Raw genomic sequence first — 18,603 nt, 5'->3', positions numbered from 1 at the left:
GGCATATATTAAATATGGATGATATAGATGTGTATTACATAGACAAGAGAACTTGATGTGTCAACAAAAGGGATAAAAAAGTTGTTTGAAATGGTTTTGCATTTTAATCATTTAATACATATTGTAATGTTAATTCCTTTGCTAATAGGATGCTAGAGCTACAACCAAAGAACTGTTTTATTACATATATTAATTTTATTATATATTTTATACACACATCTCCATTATATACATATATCTTCATGACATACTTCATATATATTCACATATCAGTGTATACAATGTATATATCCTAAAGAAACCTATTTACTTCCTCAAAGATAAAGGAAATATGTTATACTATTTAATTAACACATTTACATATAGAGATAGAATGAACTTAAACATCTGAAATATAAAGAATCTTTTCATTAGCATATTTAGGTGAACAGCATGATGTAGCATAAGCTTCATTACCAAAGTGAAGGGGATAGAATCTCAGATCTGCCAACTCTGTGTCCTAGAGCATAGGTGGAATTTCAAGTTTTAACTCTATCTTGGACTTTAAATCTTTCAGTAGCCATGTTTGATATCTGTTTCCATCTGTCTTTTTTTTAAATTAATTAATTAATTAATTAATTAATGTATTTATTTAATTTTGGCTGTGTTGGGTCTTTGTTGCTGCGCGGGCTTTCTCTAGTTGCGGCGAGCAGGGGCTACTCTTCATTGCGGTGTGCAGGCTTCTCATTGCGGTGCCTTCTCTTTGTTGTGGAACACGGGCTCTACGCACGCGGGCTTCAGTAATTGTGGCACGCGGGCTCAGTAGTTGTGGCTCACAGGCTCTAGAGCACAGGCTCAGTAGTTGTGGCGCACAGGCTTAGTTGCTCTGCAGCATGTGGGATCTTCCTGGACCAGGGCTCAAACCCATGTCCCTTGCATCGGCAGGCGGATTCTTAACCACTGCGCCACCAGGGAAGTCTCTCCATCTGTTTTAATAACTGATATGTTTGGTCTTATATCATCTTGTATTATACTATTGCTTTCAATATTTTCTTGCCTTTCACATTGTTTTGTTTTTCTTTGGCCATATAAATAAATTTTGCCTACTTTTTTAGTGATTTAGAACATAGGCTTTTTGCTATTCATTCTCCTAGAGAATTAATATTGGTATGTTTAATTTTTTAAAAAATCCTCTAAAATATATTTCTCTTCCTTTTGAACTCAAAAATGAATCAACATTTTAAACCACTCCTATGCAAAATAAGAACTTTAACTCAATTTACTTCTCATTCATTGCTTATCTTTGTCAATACAATTTACTACCAGAATCCATATTATTATGAAACACTTATTTTTTGGAGTCCATATACTTTTGCATATTAGGAAGGATTTCAACTCTATTAAAATTTTCTTCTCTTTAATACAGTATATTGTTTTCAGCTACATGGATCTTTACCTGATTTTTCAGGATAATAGTCTCTTTTCATTCTTCTGCAGTATTCTTCCATATTCCCTCTGTTAGGTTTTTCTATTATCTATCTTGAAGGATCTATCAAGACTCCTTGTCTACCATATGTCATAGATAAGCACATGATTTTTTTTTCCTTGACTGTGCTACCCCTTTGGAGCTTTCGGAGTTAACGCTGGAAGACAGGGTGATGTACCTCATTTGTAGTTCAGTTTCCAGTGGAGCTGGTATTCTTACTAAAAGGTTCTGCTACTCTAAGATGGCATTCTCTCTGTCTATCCTCTGGATGGAGTGTTATCTAGTTCACTGTGTTAAAGGATTCTTCTAGTCTCCATCTCTTTTCACTGCCTTTTACTCATGTCAGCCACATTTCCCACAATGTGGTATACTTCCACCTATAACCACCACCCACTTCATGCCTTCTGCTTTCTGGGAGTTTGTTTCTCTATCTCTAGAAAGATTGCAGTCTGATAGAGATAACATCATGATCCCTTCTAAAAGCTCCCCCTGAGCAGTATAGACATGGCTTTTTTTCTGTTTGAGACAGTTTTTGGGTTTCTGAGCCAGAACATGCAGATTGTAAGGGGAATTTGACTGTCTTCCTTTCTTCTTTTGAGTACTTGAGGTCTGTTTTATTTGGTGACATAAAAAATGTATAGACCACTGGGTTTTTTCTTTTAAGAATTTATTGGGTATTTTCTTTACAATGATTATAACTAAACATTAAAGTCTGTCTGTTGTAGACAATGCGACAAAAAGAAGTATAAGGTAGGAACTAGGAACTCAGAGCGCGTATAACTAGATGGGTGAATGAAATATACATAAGAGAGCATTTTAAGGCAGCTGATTGTAAGTGCTGAATAAGTGCTATAAATAGTGAATGCTGCAAGAGCTAAGCAGAGTACAGAAATTTTATGAATGTGTTTGGGGAGAAGAAAAAGAGCAGAGCTTTACAAATTTCTCCCAGTTGAATATGTGTTATGTGTTCAGCGGACATGAGTATCATATATTGGCTGCAGCAGAGAATAATAGGAGATACTACTGGAGCTATAGGTAAGAGCCAGACTGTAAGGAGCCTGAATCCAGGAGTCAGTATAGTTCTGTAGTAGAAGGCAATGCAGTACGGAATTTCAGGACAATTAAACTGCTAGTTATATGTGGCATGAATCAGAAATAAAATGCCTTAAAGTTAGGGAGAGCTGTTAGGAGAGCCTTACAGGACTCTAGATATGAAATCAACTTGTTCATCATTTTAATAAATAGTTACTGAACACTTTACTATGTGCCACACACTCTATTTCACACTGACACTTAAGAGGAAAGCGAAGTATGGTTTTTGCCTTTGAAGGGGTCATAGTATAGTCAGGAAAACAGACATGTACACCAGCAATTCCAGCAAAAAGTCGTAATTATTATAATGAGAAAATATACAAAGCTATTTGAAGTCTTAGGTCCAGAAGGCATTACATTTACAGGAAAAGCTTCTCATAGTCTTTTCATAGGCTTCTCACAGGCAACATTTAAGTTGAAAATTGAAATGTGAGTAAAAATTCTCTAGAGAGTAAGCAGAAGCCACTCTAAGGGGAAAAAAAAAATGTGGCGTCAAAAATTGGATTAGAGTAGTGACAACAGGTATGGCAAAGAAAAAAAGTAAGTAAATGATCGAATGCACGATGTCATTATATAAAAAGTAGAAGTCACTGTAATATGCTCTAGTTTAGTGGTTGACAAAGTGTGGTCCCCTGTCTGGCAGTATTAGTATTGCCTGGGGACTTGAAGATGCAAATTCTCAGACCCCTCAAACCTGCTGAATCAGAAACTCTGAGTGGGGCCCAGCTCTCTGCGTTTTAGTGAGCCTTCTATGTGGTTCTCATGCACAGTTTGAGTATCATTGCTCTAGCCATTTAAGATCTAATTATCAGAACAAGATTTGCATAAGAAAACATCTAGAACATACAAGAAAGCATGTGATTAAGTGTCATAAACTGTAGTGAAAGTTTAGAGAAGTGAAAGGTTAGTATGAGATAGTCTAATCAAGGGAGGCCTCATAGAAAAGATGGGCTTTACATGAACTCTAAGAATTTTGTCATACGTAGATGATTATCCAGACAAAATGAACCTTCATACAGAAGTAGAATGACAAATTGGAAAAAGTTATGAATATAAATACCCTGAGGTACTCTCCCTGAATATATATATCCCTGCTAATTCTTCCTTTGCCATCATCCTGAAGTTCTAAGTAGGGGTGCCAGTTTATACTGAGCACCAGCATTAAAGATATGGGTGATGGTATTATAGAGAAGCTTCACCAAAGCCACGACTGAGTACTTATTTAGGAAGCAGTTAGAATGGTCTATTTTCCTGATTTGTGGAGAATATTATATATCCATTCATATCCATTCATCTCCTCTTAATGGAACACTTTTCAGAGTTCTCGAAAGAAAGGACTCTGAAGGTTCCTAGAATAAAGGGAACTATAAAGATGTTAAATTGTACCAATACCACTTTTACTAACATGGGTACCACTAAATGATCATGTTGTTTCATAGCACAGTTTTAGGGATACAGTTATTGTTCAATAAATACTTATAAGTCAATTGATTGAAACTTTAGATTTATCATTTCTTGAGAGAATGTTAGTGTTCTTATTGACAAATTATATTTAATTTCCTGGGTAATCCAAAGGCAATAAATGGTTGGCTTATATCTTATCATAGTCTTCTTTAAACATTTCTTTAATTATTCTTAATATCAAGATTCAGGAAAAAAAATTTTATTATTTGTTTAGTTTTATCATTTCTTTTTGATACAGTTCTTTAATATTAATATCAACATTCAGAAAAAAATGGCAAATAATGGTTAATGTTTACTGAGCAGTTTACAGTGTTGCAAATATGGTTCTAAGTGTTTTATGTGTATTTACTCATTTAATCCTAACAATAACCCCAGAGTTCTTATCCCCATTTCACCAATGAGGAAATGAGGTGCAGAGAAGTAAATAACTCGCCCAAGTCACAGAGCTAATAAGTGAAGAAGTCAGGATTCTAATGTAGGTAGTTTGGTTGTAGAGCTTCACTCACTTACTATACCATACTGCCTCAGGATATCATGGCACCATTCAATTTCACCTCCAATCATTGGCCTTAATCTGTAACTACTTTTAAGACTGAAACAATTAACGATTTTTAGACAATTATTTTAGTTTATATTTCATCAAAAGAACTTTTGAAGTTTATTTACCATCATGACTTTTGTCCACAGGCATATTCTAGTACTAGATCTGGGCCTGGAATTATCATCTCTAATGTAGACCCTAGTACTGTGTTCAGCTAGGTCTCAGATCCAGAGAAAGAATCTGAGACAGAGATTTGCTTGCAGGAAGTTTATTGGACAGTGTCCTTGGGATCAGCATCTGTGAGGGGAGTGAAGAAAGTAGAAGCGGGCAGAAGGAGAAATTGAACCCCAGAGTAATTGCAGCAAAGGCCTCAGCAGATCCCACAGGGAACCAGGAGCTAGGCTAACCCTTCAGAGGTGTCTTGCCCTGGGGCAAGGCGGCCAGGCCTTCATTACCTCCACTTTGCAGTCATTGGATGCAGATTCCTGGAAAGGAGACACGACCTTGCGTGAAAGAGCTTTCTTCTGATCATGGCAACTCCTGGAGAATCCTGGAGAAGGCCACCAGCCACGACATGGGTGACACAACCACCATCCCCCCATCCAGGATAGAGTGGTTCTCAGAATCACCTGGAGGGCTTGCTGAAACCAACAGGTTCTGATTCAGTAGGTTTAGGGTGGGCCTCAAGAATTTGTATTTCTAACAAGTACCTAGGTGATGCTGATGCCACTGGTCCAAGGTTTGCACATTGAGAACCACCTCCTCACACATATATTCTTAAAAGATTTACCTTACGATAATTGTCTTAATCTCCTGTAGCATTCACATCTTCTGTAGCGCTGTCTATGCCACCCATGTTGGCACTTAGGATAATGCATCCTTGGATTTTATGTCTGTATCTCTTCTTTCCAGTAAGATTATGAGGTCAAAGTTTTGCTCTATAAATGCTCATCAAATTGAACTGACTTAATATTTATGCTCTGTGTTTGCATGATTTTATGATCTATTATGTGAATTCACTAGAACTGCTGGTTGAGGGATTCTTTAAATTTCCTGGACTAAAGAGAAGAGTTATAGAATAGAATCTGATTGAGAAGATGAAGCAACCCTTTCTGGCTTCTGGCTTCTGGTTTTTAAAAATATAGGTCAATGTGACTTAATAAATTCACATTTTCAATAAAAATATTCTACTAACTCTCTTACCCTCTCAGATTTACCTTTTTTCTCCAAAATATTCTTTTAACATGAAATGTGAAATACATTTTACGACCCATTTCTTGTTCTCCATTTCTTGAGGTCTCTCATACTTGGCCAATTTGTCTTTTCTCCTTTTTAAATGCTTTTAAAAATAAGACTCTCTATAAAGCATACAGCAGCAGTGTCCTAGTATTAATACAATACAGTATGTAGATTTTTAGACCCTCCTGTGACATACATAAATGCATATAAATAAACACATTTTCCTGTATGTATGTAAGTTTTGTAAAGATACTTCACATAGTAAAAGAAGCTTGTCAAATATTCAGAAAACATACTGTTTTGAAACGACACCTAAAGGCCCATAAATGTTTTCATGGCCTTTCTTTTGTTATATTTATATATTTAATAAATACTCATTATAGAAAATTGGAAATATAGAAAAGTGTAATTTAAAAATTTAATTACTTAATTTTGTTTACTAAAAACGTGATTTGTATTTATTTGGGTTCTGGGTGAGTGGAGTGTTGTTATGTAGAAATGTGAAATTCTATTTCAGAGTGTAATGCTTAGAATCCCTATAAAAATAATCTCAATAGATAATGGGAATATTTTTAAAATTTGTTTGTTTATTTTTGGCTGCGTTGGGTCTTCGCTGCTGTGCGCGGGCTTTCTCTGGTTGTGGCGGGCGGGGGCTGCTCTCCGTTGCGGTGCGCGGGCGTTTCATTGTGGTGGCTTCTCTTGTTGTGGAGCGGGGGCTCTGGGCACGTGGGCTTAAGTAGTTGTGGCACACAGGCTTGGTTGCTCCGCGGCGTGTGGGATCTTCCCAGACCAGGGCTTGAAGGCCTGTCCCCTGCATTGGCAGGTGGATTCTTAACCGCTGCACCACCTGGGAAGTCCCGTGGAATATTCTATTGAATATTCTCATAGTTGGTTCACTTGAAATTACCCTGAACCTACAGTAAAATATAAAAAATTTCAAACTAAATACGAGTATGGCTTGGATTCAGTTAAGAAGATAAGAAAGCATATGGGTGAAATATTTGTCATTTTTAATATATATGAGAAAGATGTAGAAGAATGAAGAGTGGGGAACCACTTTACCTTCAGTAATAAATATTATTACCTTCTATTAAAAAAAAATTAATTACTTGAAGACTAGCCATAAATTTCATAATTAACATTTTGGTGATTTTTCTGTTTTTTTCTTTTTCTCTGTGTGGTAATCTTCGGGAATCTGCTACACATACAGGTTCACATTTTCCATCTCATTAAATAGTATTTGAAATCATGATCTTAAAAACTGCATGAAAGTCTAGCTTAGTACTGTGGTATAATTTATTTAACTATTTTGAAACAATTGGGTTTTGTTTTCTTAACTTTTGAAGAACATTAAGTTTTGGAAGATTTTTAGTGATGCATAGAGTTTAACTAAAAATGTGGGTTCAACCTCTAATTCCCAGAGTTGACCTAATTTCCGTTTATTGTGTTCCAAAAGATACAGCCTATGCCTTATTTTATGCCTTATTAGATAATACTGTGAACATGATGTTAAAATCTGGCATTCTTACATTAAAAAAAAAAAAAATAGCACATTGACTGCTAACATAGCTTCGTGTAAATGATCCCGTTAGATTTGGGAGGTTTTTTAAAAGGTTTTTGAGTTGTTTTTCATATGATCGGCTAATGAATTCAGCGCAGCTTCCTCAACCCCAACCTTTTTCTCCTGTTTAGCATTTTCTACTTTTTTACTCTGTGATGTACAAGCCCTCCCTGGTTAATTATGTATATATTTAGCTACTGCATGTGTTGGGCTTATTATTGTCATCTAATTAAATGTAACTTGAACTGCTTGCTTCTAGAAAAATCATTAAAAATTCTTTCCTAATGACCTAGAGATGACAAAATGTCTGTAAAGTGTGAAGAAGCAGACAAGCACAGGAACATTGCTCTTAAAGAGTGCTAATCCAGATGCTGCAATCATCTAATTAAACAATATTTTGCTGTCATTAACATTTTCACCAAGGAATTGCAGTTATAATTTCTTTGTCAGCTGTCTCTAGATCACTTTACCTTCAAAACTAAAGTGCCATATAAAAACATTAAATTGGATGGTTTAATTAAAAGTTTTTTTTTTTAAATGAAGAAACATATCTAGTGTTTCTGAAATCTCATTTACTGTGCTTCACTTTTATTGTTTGAGTAGATTAGTGTCATAGGCTTGTGATAGTTAATATTAATCTTCCAAGGTAAGTCCTTAGAAGCATAGTTAGTAAAAAAAATTCTGCACTTATTACTGCTAGAAAAGGAAATAACAGCACAAGGTTATTTACTAAATTTCAATTATCCTAAAAAAATTAATAAATAAGTACCTAGATGTGCCAGAACTTAACAGATATTATTTTGGAAATATTTCACTTTTTTGGTTAATTCGGTACACAGCAGGGTTTTTTTTTTTCATTTCACAAAGGTGTTCGGTAAAATAATTAAAGTAATAATGCTAATTCATGGCTAAAACTTATAAATGCAAAATCCCAGGGTACCAACTTCATCCATGTGAGTTTTAAATACATTGTGAATTTTTAATTCAAATCAAAAATAATATATTAACTGTCCATGTTGCAAAGCTTTTATGTGGAAAGTTTTATATAAAAAGGTTTTAATGTAACTGTCAGAACATCTGTTTATATAGTTTATTGTATTTGTTAGATTTAAAACGTGCTATAAAGCTTTAGTAATTTAAAACTTACTAAATTTTTCTAAGCATTTATTTTTAAAGAATCTTCCAAAGATTATTAAAAGTGAATTAACAAAAAATGCAGGATAGATTAATTACCATGAGCTGTGACTGTAGACAGCAATCAATTTGTGTGTGTGTGTGTGTGTGTGTGTGTGTGTGTATGTTAAAGATACCTTCTTTTCTTTGTATTTTTTCCAAAAATAGCATTATATCTTTTCTTTAATTAGAAAATCATTCCTAGTGAAAGACTAGTGTCTTCAAGTATAGTCTCTTTTTTATGCTGTTTGTACTTATATGATACATTTAAGTACTGAGTTAATGTAAATTGGCTTTTTATTTATTTTAGTTTGACAGTTTTTCCTTAAGTTATGAAACTTCATCAGAAAATTTAAAAACAGTTATTATGTCTGATTTTCAGCTATTGATTTACATAAGTAATAGAAAATATGTTACATAAATAACATCAAATTATTCTCTTAAAATATACATATATTAGAAGACCTCTTTTTCATTAAAATCTATAGATTTTTAAGTAGAATGGTAACCCAGAAAATGGCAGAGCACTAAATATGCCACGGGCCTACTTACAATCCCAGAAATAGCTCTGCCCAGCCAGTCTAGACTCTCTGTATATATACATGCATAGAAAAAACACTGAGAGTAATCAAGTGTCCTAGGTTAACATAAACATGAACTCTCAGTAATAAATTTAAAATTTTAGAATATTACACTGTGCATTTTACAGTGATACTGCTTTAGCAGTCTATTTTCATATACGAAAGACTGTAGTTAAAAGGTTCCAAATTCTTGTTTATTCTCATCACTATTTTTCATCACAGTAGACTTATAAACACAAAGCAGGTGCATTCATCGGCCACAGATATTTCCTTCTGGTGGTTTAACATGCACATTCACAAGGCCGCTCTCTCATGTGTACTTCTGTTCTGGTGGTTTAACATGCACATTCACAAGGCCGCTCTCTCATGTGTACTTCTGTGCCTTTGCATAGGCCTCTTCCTCCCAAGAAGACTATCCTGCAATTTTCCTTTTTTATTTGGCTTATGGTTTGTTCATCTTTTAAAATTTGGCTCATTTTATTGCATTTTTATCACATATGTATTCGTTCTTTCAACAAATATCTATCGGACAAACAAAATATGCCAATATACAGAGGCTTTTTTTTTTAAAACTCAGACCCTACATTCTGGAGTTTATGGACTAGTGGAGAGGCAGACAAGTATTAGCTATAACACATCTGCAACAGTGCTGTGGCAGAGAACAAAGAGGAAGCCCTAACCTTACTCTCACCTTGCTCCAGGAAATGCAGAGTGGAAGCAACATTCTGCTTTCTATCGATTGCCTACATTTATAATATACACCCACATTAGTTTACGTATTTAAAACAATAAGTAATTGTGTTGTAAAATGCAGAGATTCATATAAGAAGCAGATAAAATAGTCACCGAATAAAATGTTTACTGAGTGAATTAATTAATTTGATTTCATGCTTATAATAGTTAGCAGATTTGGTTCTTCCTCAGATTATGGGGGGGGGTTTGTTTGTTTTTTTTTATTTCACAGTCACAGTTACCAGTTGCTACAAGAGGTAGGTATCATTTAATTTCAGTTCTTGATGACGAATAAGATAATGTATGCATATCTGTGCTACTGTTATGCTAACACGGTGTGCAACAAGGAGCACAAGATGAAATCATATCACTAATATCAGGGAAATTGCTATTTTGTATGGATTTGAATGGAAATTTAGAAAGTCCTGTGATCAGTTCATAATGCATTTTTACAAAAAGCAGTCTTGTCCAACGGAAGTTTTCTTTGGACCCTGTTTCTTTAGTACTGCTCCTCTTAATTTCACCTGATCATATGTTATTCAGTGTCAGTTTACCAGGGTAAGCCAGCCCTGTGCTGTCCCTAAGCTTTGCCACGGTCCCACGGGCTTCAGTGTCCTACCTAAAATGCTTAAGCCATTCTGTCAAAAACTAACGAAAACCAACAAACAAAATTCAGCCTAACATTCAGCAGCTCTCCACTAAAGTGAAACAACATAATACGAAAAGAAAATTCATGAACTTAAGGGAGTGAAAAAAATGTGCATAACATCTGCCTCGGTGCTTTTTCGTACTGGCTTCAGAGTACTTCTGTTAACTTGCAAATTCTCTACATTCATTCTTAATAGAAGCACAATGTAGTATGCTGTATACTGGCAATAGAATTCTGGATATATACTTGTTATAGTAGAACACCGTCACATAATCTGCAAGTGTGCAGACCAGCAGGTGACCTCCTCCATGATCACTTTCAGGGACCCCAGCTTATGAGGCTCTGCTTCCAGGGTGGCAATAGCATCTTCATCATAGTCAGCAGAAGAGAGATGGAGCATGGAGCACCCATGCAACAAGTTGCAGAGGACCAAGCCTGAAAGTAGCAGATACCATCTCTGCTCACATTCTGTAGATTAGAACCAAGTCTCACAGCCATAGCTACTAATAAGGGAGCCTGAGAAATGTGGTCTAGCCCAGGAAGAAGAGAAATTGATTATGACGAACAGCTAGCAATCACTACCACAAGTTACATTATTAAAAAGTAATTCTGGTTACTCACTTCTTAATTATTATTGAGTGAGTTCACTTGAAACACATTGTTATAAGTGCTTTTGATTGAATAAAGACATAGTTCAATAAACAAAAGAGTTACTTTTCTTCTGCAATGCAATAGTTGCCTCATCTATTAGAAGGACAGGAACACTTTCATAAGCAATTAGTGTATACAGATTTTCATTTATCTTTTTCTTTACTAGGACGGACATATAATGATCTGAACCAATACCCCGTGTTTCCGTGGGTATTAACAAACTATGACTCAGAAGAATTGGATTTGACTCTTCCAGGAAACTTCAGGGATCTATCAAAGGTAACTTTTAAATATATAGAAGTCAATTTTCTTCATAAGGCTATATTCTAAAAGCATTTCTACCAGAGTATATATGTTCAATTAATGTTTGTAAGAAAGTAAACCTGGATGTCTTCTCTTTTTGTAGTCAGCATCTAAATTTCATCAATGCTTAGCATAGGAATTAAGCTACAAGAAGATAAATCAGTACTAGTATGGCAAAATGAAATGGATATTTGAGAAAGAGCATATGTAAGGAGAGGTTGTTCTGATATTCTAGGTTTTAAAGATCAAGGTGAGAAACTTGAAATTAGTACAAAATTTGGCCAGTAATTTCTGTGGTATATTTCTTAGGTGATAAGACATGTTATCTTGACCATAATACATACACACATACTGTAGGGGAGCTTGATACTGAAAAGAAAGTAGGGCACAATAACTTATCAAGGGTCTGTTAAGATAAAAGAGTGAAGATTTGGCCCAAAAATGGCAAGAAAAAAATACACGATGGGTGATAAGGATAAGAAGCAAATTTTTGGTTAGTTCGCCTCATTTGTTGAGAAGAAACTTAAGTGGGATACTAAACTCTTTGAAATTCAGTGAAGAACTAGATACTAAGGCCCAAAAGCTTTTCTCTAGCCTCAGCTAATATCAGAGCCAAGCCCTAAAGTTTATATCAATACTTTAGCCATATTAAGCCTCAGGCCATTCACTCTGAATTTCATTCCCTTTTCTATTCTACTTAGTTGTCTGGTTTAGCATACCACAGCAGCATGAAAGGCATATAGGCATACGCATATACATTTGGTTTTGGTTGGGGGAGAGTTGAGGAGCTCATGAGCAAGGATAGCATAAGTCCTGCAAGGCAGGGAAGCATGAAATGCAAGCAATTTAAAATTAATCCCACAAATGGTTTTTAACTCAGCACACCTTCTCTTGCCTTTTTTCTTGCCTTTGAAAACTAGACCCACCTAAGTTGAAGTTCTCTATGCCACTGCTTACTAGCTGTGTGACCAGAAGCCACTCTCTTTTAGCCTCAATCTCCCCATTTGTAATACGAGAATAATACTGTCCTACCTCATACAGTTGTGAAGATCAAATGACATGTACATTTAAAGAATGTAACATAGTACTTGGAACGTAGAAGCACTTCATGAATATGAGCTATTATTACACGTGGAATATTTCTTAGCCTGCTTTTGAAGCCTGTATACTAATTTTTGCATATTCTTCTCTGTCATTCACTCACTATTTCTTATATTTTATGTGACTGCCTTATCAAACTTGCTAGCTCATTGCTAATTTTAACTATGCTATTATAGATACTCAAGGGACCTAAGGAATCAATTAGCCAACATCTTACTGAGAGTCACACAGCTGGTTAAAAAAAAAAAAAAAAATGCCAGCAATTGAATTTCAATATGATTGCAAATATAGTAATTGTTCCAGTGAACAATTATTTGAACTGAACAAAAATCTTTAACCATTTACTATGTACAAATGAGTATTCAGCCTTAGGTAGATATAAGCACTGTAATTCATAAGGCTTGCCCTCTGGAAGCAAAATTAAATAAGGTTAAAATTATTCTTATTTTATATAATAATGTAATTATTAAAATTATAAAATTAAAAATTAAATAAGATAAAATCATTTTCTGCAAAAATTAAATAAGAATGTACTATATTTATAGAGAACTACATGAAAGGCAATAAATAGCGGTTAGGAACAAGAACTCTGGAGCTAGACTGCATGGGTTTAGATCCTAATTCTGCCACTTACTCGCTTTGGGGCCTTAGACAACTATTTCATTTCTCTTTGCCTTAGTTTCCTCACCTGTATAATGGGGACAATAATAGTAGGGTTGTTGTGAGGATTTGATGAGTTAATAAGTATAAAAAACTTAGAAGAGTACCTAGCATATCAGCATTAGCTATGAATATAAATATAATGCAGTAAATCATCTATATATGCCATATACTTTGAATTGCGTTTCAAATTTTAAATAATGATGATAAATATATGCTGCTATATCTGTAATGGAATTAGAATGGTATGCATTTTTTACATGAATTGCTAAGGTTGAGGTGTAATCTTTGAGTGTAAAAAAAAGCCAAACTAACTTATCAATATGAAGGTGAAAACTGTTAAACTAGTTCTTTAACAAAATCTTATCTACATGTGTTTTATTTAACATTAATTCAATAGGCACTATGTATTAGACACTACTATATATATATATATATATATATACACACACAATAACATGTATAGTGTAGATTCTCAGGTAGCATGATACGTAGTCTTAAAACCTCATAAGCTAACTACCACTGTAGCTATTTTAGATTATTTGTAGAACAGGGAAGAAGGTCCTTTTTCTTTGAAATCAACTGGGATATCGTGGTGAAAGGAAGCTTACAGACCAAAGTTCCCTTCTTTCCTCCATTTATGTGTTCATTCTTTCAGGCATTCATTCAGTCAACAAATATTTATCACACACTTGCTGTTGTATGTCAAGCACTGTACTAGGTGGAAGAGTGTACAGGAGTTAATAAAACAAACATATCTGAGCCATCTTGGAAAAAGTCCAGTCCAGAGCTGAGACGAAAACTCAGATAGTTACCAGAAATCTGGGAGGCCTACATTATGACAGTAGGTATAGTGGGGACTGTAGCAGATTGGAAAATGCAAGCTCAAGTACACTAAGACATTTGGACTCAAATGTTCTTGAAACACTAACCCAACCAAAGAAAATATGGCTTTCATTATGATTAATATAGATTATATAAGGCATATGGTAAAATATTTGCTAGTAATTATAGATTTTTAGTTTATTCATGTAGAAAAAATGAGATAAATTAAATGAGGAAGTCACTTTCTAAAGTAACTAGAATATGTAAACATTCTTCAGGTTTTTAAAGCTGATCTATTTAATCTGTATGCCTTTTGGCAGAACTTTTCCCTTTCTGACCCACATGTGCTGTCCTAATTTTATTTAGTGTTAGATAAATAGAAGAGGTAAACAGACAGCCTAAATAAATTAGGCAACGTGAATACTAACTGTGCTTTTGCAAACATAGAGTCCTTCATGTTGTGAACATTTGAACCCATGGTTCTCTAAAGATAGATAGCTTTTCTTCCAATTCTACTATGTTCCATGCTTTAGCAATTTGTTCTTTATTTTCTGTCAGAATAACATGATAGGAAAATGGTAGCAAATTAAAGCCTCTTGATGTGTTAATAAATTACTCTTGCATTGTTCCCATGCTTCATTGAATTTCTTAATAGGAACTTCTTACAAATGGGCTAGAAACCCGAGACTGTCCTGATAAAAATCATTAATAAACAAGTTTTTAATGTATGAAAATATATCATATTATATGCCTAATGGGAATAATGACATTTGAAATATAATAACTGGAAGGAAACACTGCTAATAATGCAATATTATTATAGAGAAGAGATGACCATTGAGAAGCACATGAAATTCTTGTAGTTATAACCAGTACTACAAATGAAATTTTTAATGGAGAGTTTGGTAATCTTCAGAAACTCAAGGAAGATTTGGAATATTTTAATGATATTATTAACCAGAAACATTCTAAAAGATCTCCAATAACAAAAGAAGTTTTTCCTAAACAGAGATTAGGACCCAAGTAATAATTCCTATCAGTGAGTAATTCTAGAATTTGTCTTAGTAAACAACATTTGGAGCCCCAAATAATTTTTATATTCTTTACTGCATAAAAGTTAGGAAGTTAAGAAATGTACAATCCTAAACAAATAGAAAATTTCTTCTCTTTCTTTATACCTCTGCATTAAATTGGCTTTATGAATTCTAGTTATATCAGGACTTTTGAATGAATATTTCAGACAACCCAGCTTGAGCAACTGGCTTGAACAATAATTCAATATCATTGGTTCTCACAACTAAAAAATTCAGAGGAAGGTTTAATTTTCAGTCAGGTTTATTTCCGGTGATGCAGATAATGCCACCAAGCAGAGTTCTTTCCATTGTTCTTCTCTGCCTTCCCATCTGTGGACTTCATACTCGACCTCTTCTGGATGGCCTCCAGTAGCTCCAAGCAATCCCCTTTTAGGAGCAAAATGGCCGCAACAGTTCCAGACCTCACATCATACTATCCAAAGAAAGAGAGCGCATCTTACCAAATAGCTCACATGCAAGACAAAAGAAACTTTCCTTTCCCAGAAATCCCGGAAAATGTCTCCTCATGCACTAGGCTAAGAGTTGACCGGAGGAAATTTGGATTCCTGTTTCCGAAAGAAAGGGGGCTTAGTTGGTGAGCAACAAACAACTCACTATTATAAAGTGTCAAATATACTGTATCTGAAAGTTTCTTCTTTATAGTTTCTATAATCTAGACAATAGCAAATAAATTACAGGTTTGTGTACACATAGCTACTATGTAAAAGGAACTTTGCAAGGTGCTAAGAGGACTTTAAAGTAGAGTCCTGACCCTCAAGGAATGTTCATTGGTTATAATCGGAAAAAAACCAATAGGCAGTAGGTTGTTTATTACATATATATAATTATAATATATGACATTCAATGGAGTCAGAGATAAATTTACCATAATAAATTAAGCTAATCAGGCTTAAACTTCAAAGCCCCTCAAGTTTCAGGGGCTTCTTTTTATCCCTTGCGCCTAATTTTATGTTCATAGTTTTATGCTCATTTTCTTAAAGAACCCCTCTCCTACAAATTGCTTGTCTCATAAAACCCAGATCCACCCTCAGTGCAAAGGAAGGAGCTGTCTCTTGAGGAATCCTGGATGCTTCACTGAAGCAAATGAGAGGGGTACATAAGGGTTTTAAACATCTAGCTACTCCTGGATCTATTTCTTCCCATATCTGATCTAGGTCCGTAATTCAACTGTTACATGCATTTCTTACGTACTTCCCCAAAACGTTCTGACAATACTGACAAAGCAATGGCTTTCTATTTCATTTTAAACAGCATCTAATACTTAACAAAAGCATGTTGGAAAAATTAGTAGCAATATTTTTATAGTATTATGCAGATAAGAACCAAAAATGAGAAACAAAGTAAATAAAGATAATGTCTCTGCCCCAGACCTACTTTCCCCAGGACTTCGATGCCATGGCCAGGATGGCGATATGAGCTGGAGATGGCTTTCTTGCTCTTCACAAAGTCCCTGCTACAGTCAGGGCTACAGCAAGCACTCCGCTCTCAGTTACAGAGGAAGGTGAATCCTGGAGGTTTCTGTTCTCTGTATTGGATGCTGGGAAAGGTTAATCCTAGAATTATCAAACCTTTTCAGTTTTCCTTTATGTGTATCAGTATTAAAATTGAGAGGAAAAAACGGAGAGGTAGTAAACAGAACATGAAAAGAATGTCAGCTCTGTTCAAATGTAGCTCTCTCACCTGCTGTACAGACTTAGGCATGTTTCCTAAGCTCTCTGAACTTCTGTTTCCTCTTCTTTAAATTGAACACAATAGTATTTACAAAATAGAGTGGTTGTGCCTATTGTAGGTAAGGCACCTAGTATAATGTCCAACACACAGTGGCATTCAGTGACTGGGGGCTACAAAACAAAGTTCCGTAATTGTCAGTTGACAGTTCACCATCTTTGGTGTGATTGAAAAAAATCTAGTGAAAAAGATCAATTTAATTTTGTTTTAATAAAATTAAAAGCAACAACTTTTAATAAAATATAAAATATTTTTCATGCAATAAATAATTGCTTTTTCATCTCTTTAAATTACCAAGTTACCAAAATCTTAAACATCAAATTACTGAAGTTAAATTAAACATTTATTGAAACTGGAGATGAAATACTAATTTAGATGAAATATTTATTTAGATGAAATTTATTTAGATGAAATATTTATTTAGATGAAATATTTTATTATATTTACAACATTCTTACTCCTTCCTTCGCCCATTTAACTGAACAGTTGAAGAGCACAGGAGAAATGAAATTTCCTTATCAGTAAAATTTATTAGACCCCTCATTTGATTAGACATCACAAGTTCAAGTTTTATTCATTACATATACAGGTTAGAGGTCATATGTATTGTTTGACATGCTGGACAGCTAATGAAACAATCTGTCATTGACTTATCTTTTCAGTACTCAACCACCAGTGGGTGTAGAGATTTTTCCCCCAATTTATGCAGGTTTTCCTCATGGAGATGTGATTTTTTGGTGAAATCTATCTTAAAACATGTTATATGCTACTGCTTCAGTTATTTACATACGCTCATATGAACTTTACTCTGAAATTACAGTGGTTACGTGACTTTGACATGAAGCACAGCCCCTTGCTCATTAAAGTGTAAATGGAATTTTCCTATTTCCCAGTCATGCCCTCTGATAAGTGAAATAGTTTCATCACAAAGCCAAGTCTTACTAATATTGACATGAGCGTAGGACATCACACACACACACCCATTCACTGAGTGGAAAAAATATGTTTTGTTAACACAGGAGTTGTTTGACTGACAGATGATGATAAGCATAACCATTTTCCCAAATTATTATGCCACTTAAAAAAAGGAAGTGATAATGCCTTGAGGCTTGGAAGTGTGATAATGCAAATGGGTGCACTGAAGTGTGAATACTCTCAACTGTCCACCCTTGATACTGCCAAACGCCTACATACCACGTAGAAAAGGGTTTACCTCAACTCGGCAATGTGATGCAAGTTTCTACAGTCATTTTACCTTTCTTTCTCATCATAAATTAACAATATCTAAAATGAAATTAGTTTTATTTGCTTTAGTATATAATTTACCTAACGCTTTAGTTTTAACAACAAAACGTGAAGAACGGGCAAAGCTACTAAGTGTATTGGTAGCTGACTCTGATGATATAAAACTTATTACAAGACAAAAATGTGAATGTGTAAATTTAATTATATACCATCTGCCAAAAAACCTACTGCCAAATATGAAATTTTTTCTAACTGTATGTTGAAGGTCACCTTAACATAGAACCCAACTTGAAAATCGTTTTTGTTAGGCTGGCTTCTATTGCAATGCTGAAAGGTAAGTGCTATTTTAAGACAAGGTATGAATTGGCAAAATCTGGATACTGTTTTAAACTCATGGAATAATCCAAGCTGAGGGCATAATTTGCAAGGGGGGATATGCAAAAGGGCACCAATTTCAAAATTGGATTTATTTAAATTAATAATTTTATTCATTCACTTA

At 34.6% G+C, this 18,603-nt stretch overlaps 1 protein-coding gene across 8 annotated transcripts in view; it reads left to right on the top strand.

Moving 5' to 3' along the window:
* The window catches only part of NBEA (neurobeachin), a 629,474-nt gene that overhangs the window by 514,783 nt on the left and 96,088 nt on the right, over positions 1–18,603 (top strand). For all 8 annotated transcript variants that reach the window (XM_061171071.1, XM_061171076.1, XM_061171075.1 and 5 more), the window contains one exon: positions 11,315–11,427. In XM_061171071.1, coding sequence (XP_061027054.1) covers positions 11,315–11,427 — 113 coding nt within the window. The remainder of the gene's footprint in view (positions 1–11,314; positions 11,428–18,603) is intronic.

Source organism: Eubalaena glacialis, chromosome 16, assembly GCF_028564815.1.
Source record: "Eubalaena glacialis isolate mEubGla1 chromosome 16, mEubGla1.1.hap2.+ XY, whole genome shotgun sequence".
Taxonomy (NCBI): Eukaryota; Metazoa; Chordata; class Mammalia; order Artiodactyla; family Balaenidae; genus Eubalaena; species Eubalaena glacialis.
The sequence above is the reverse complement of the archived record's forward strand: the minus strand, read 5'-3'. Positions and strand labels throughout refer to the sequence as shown.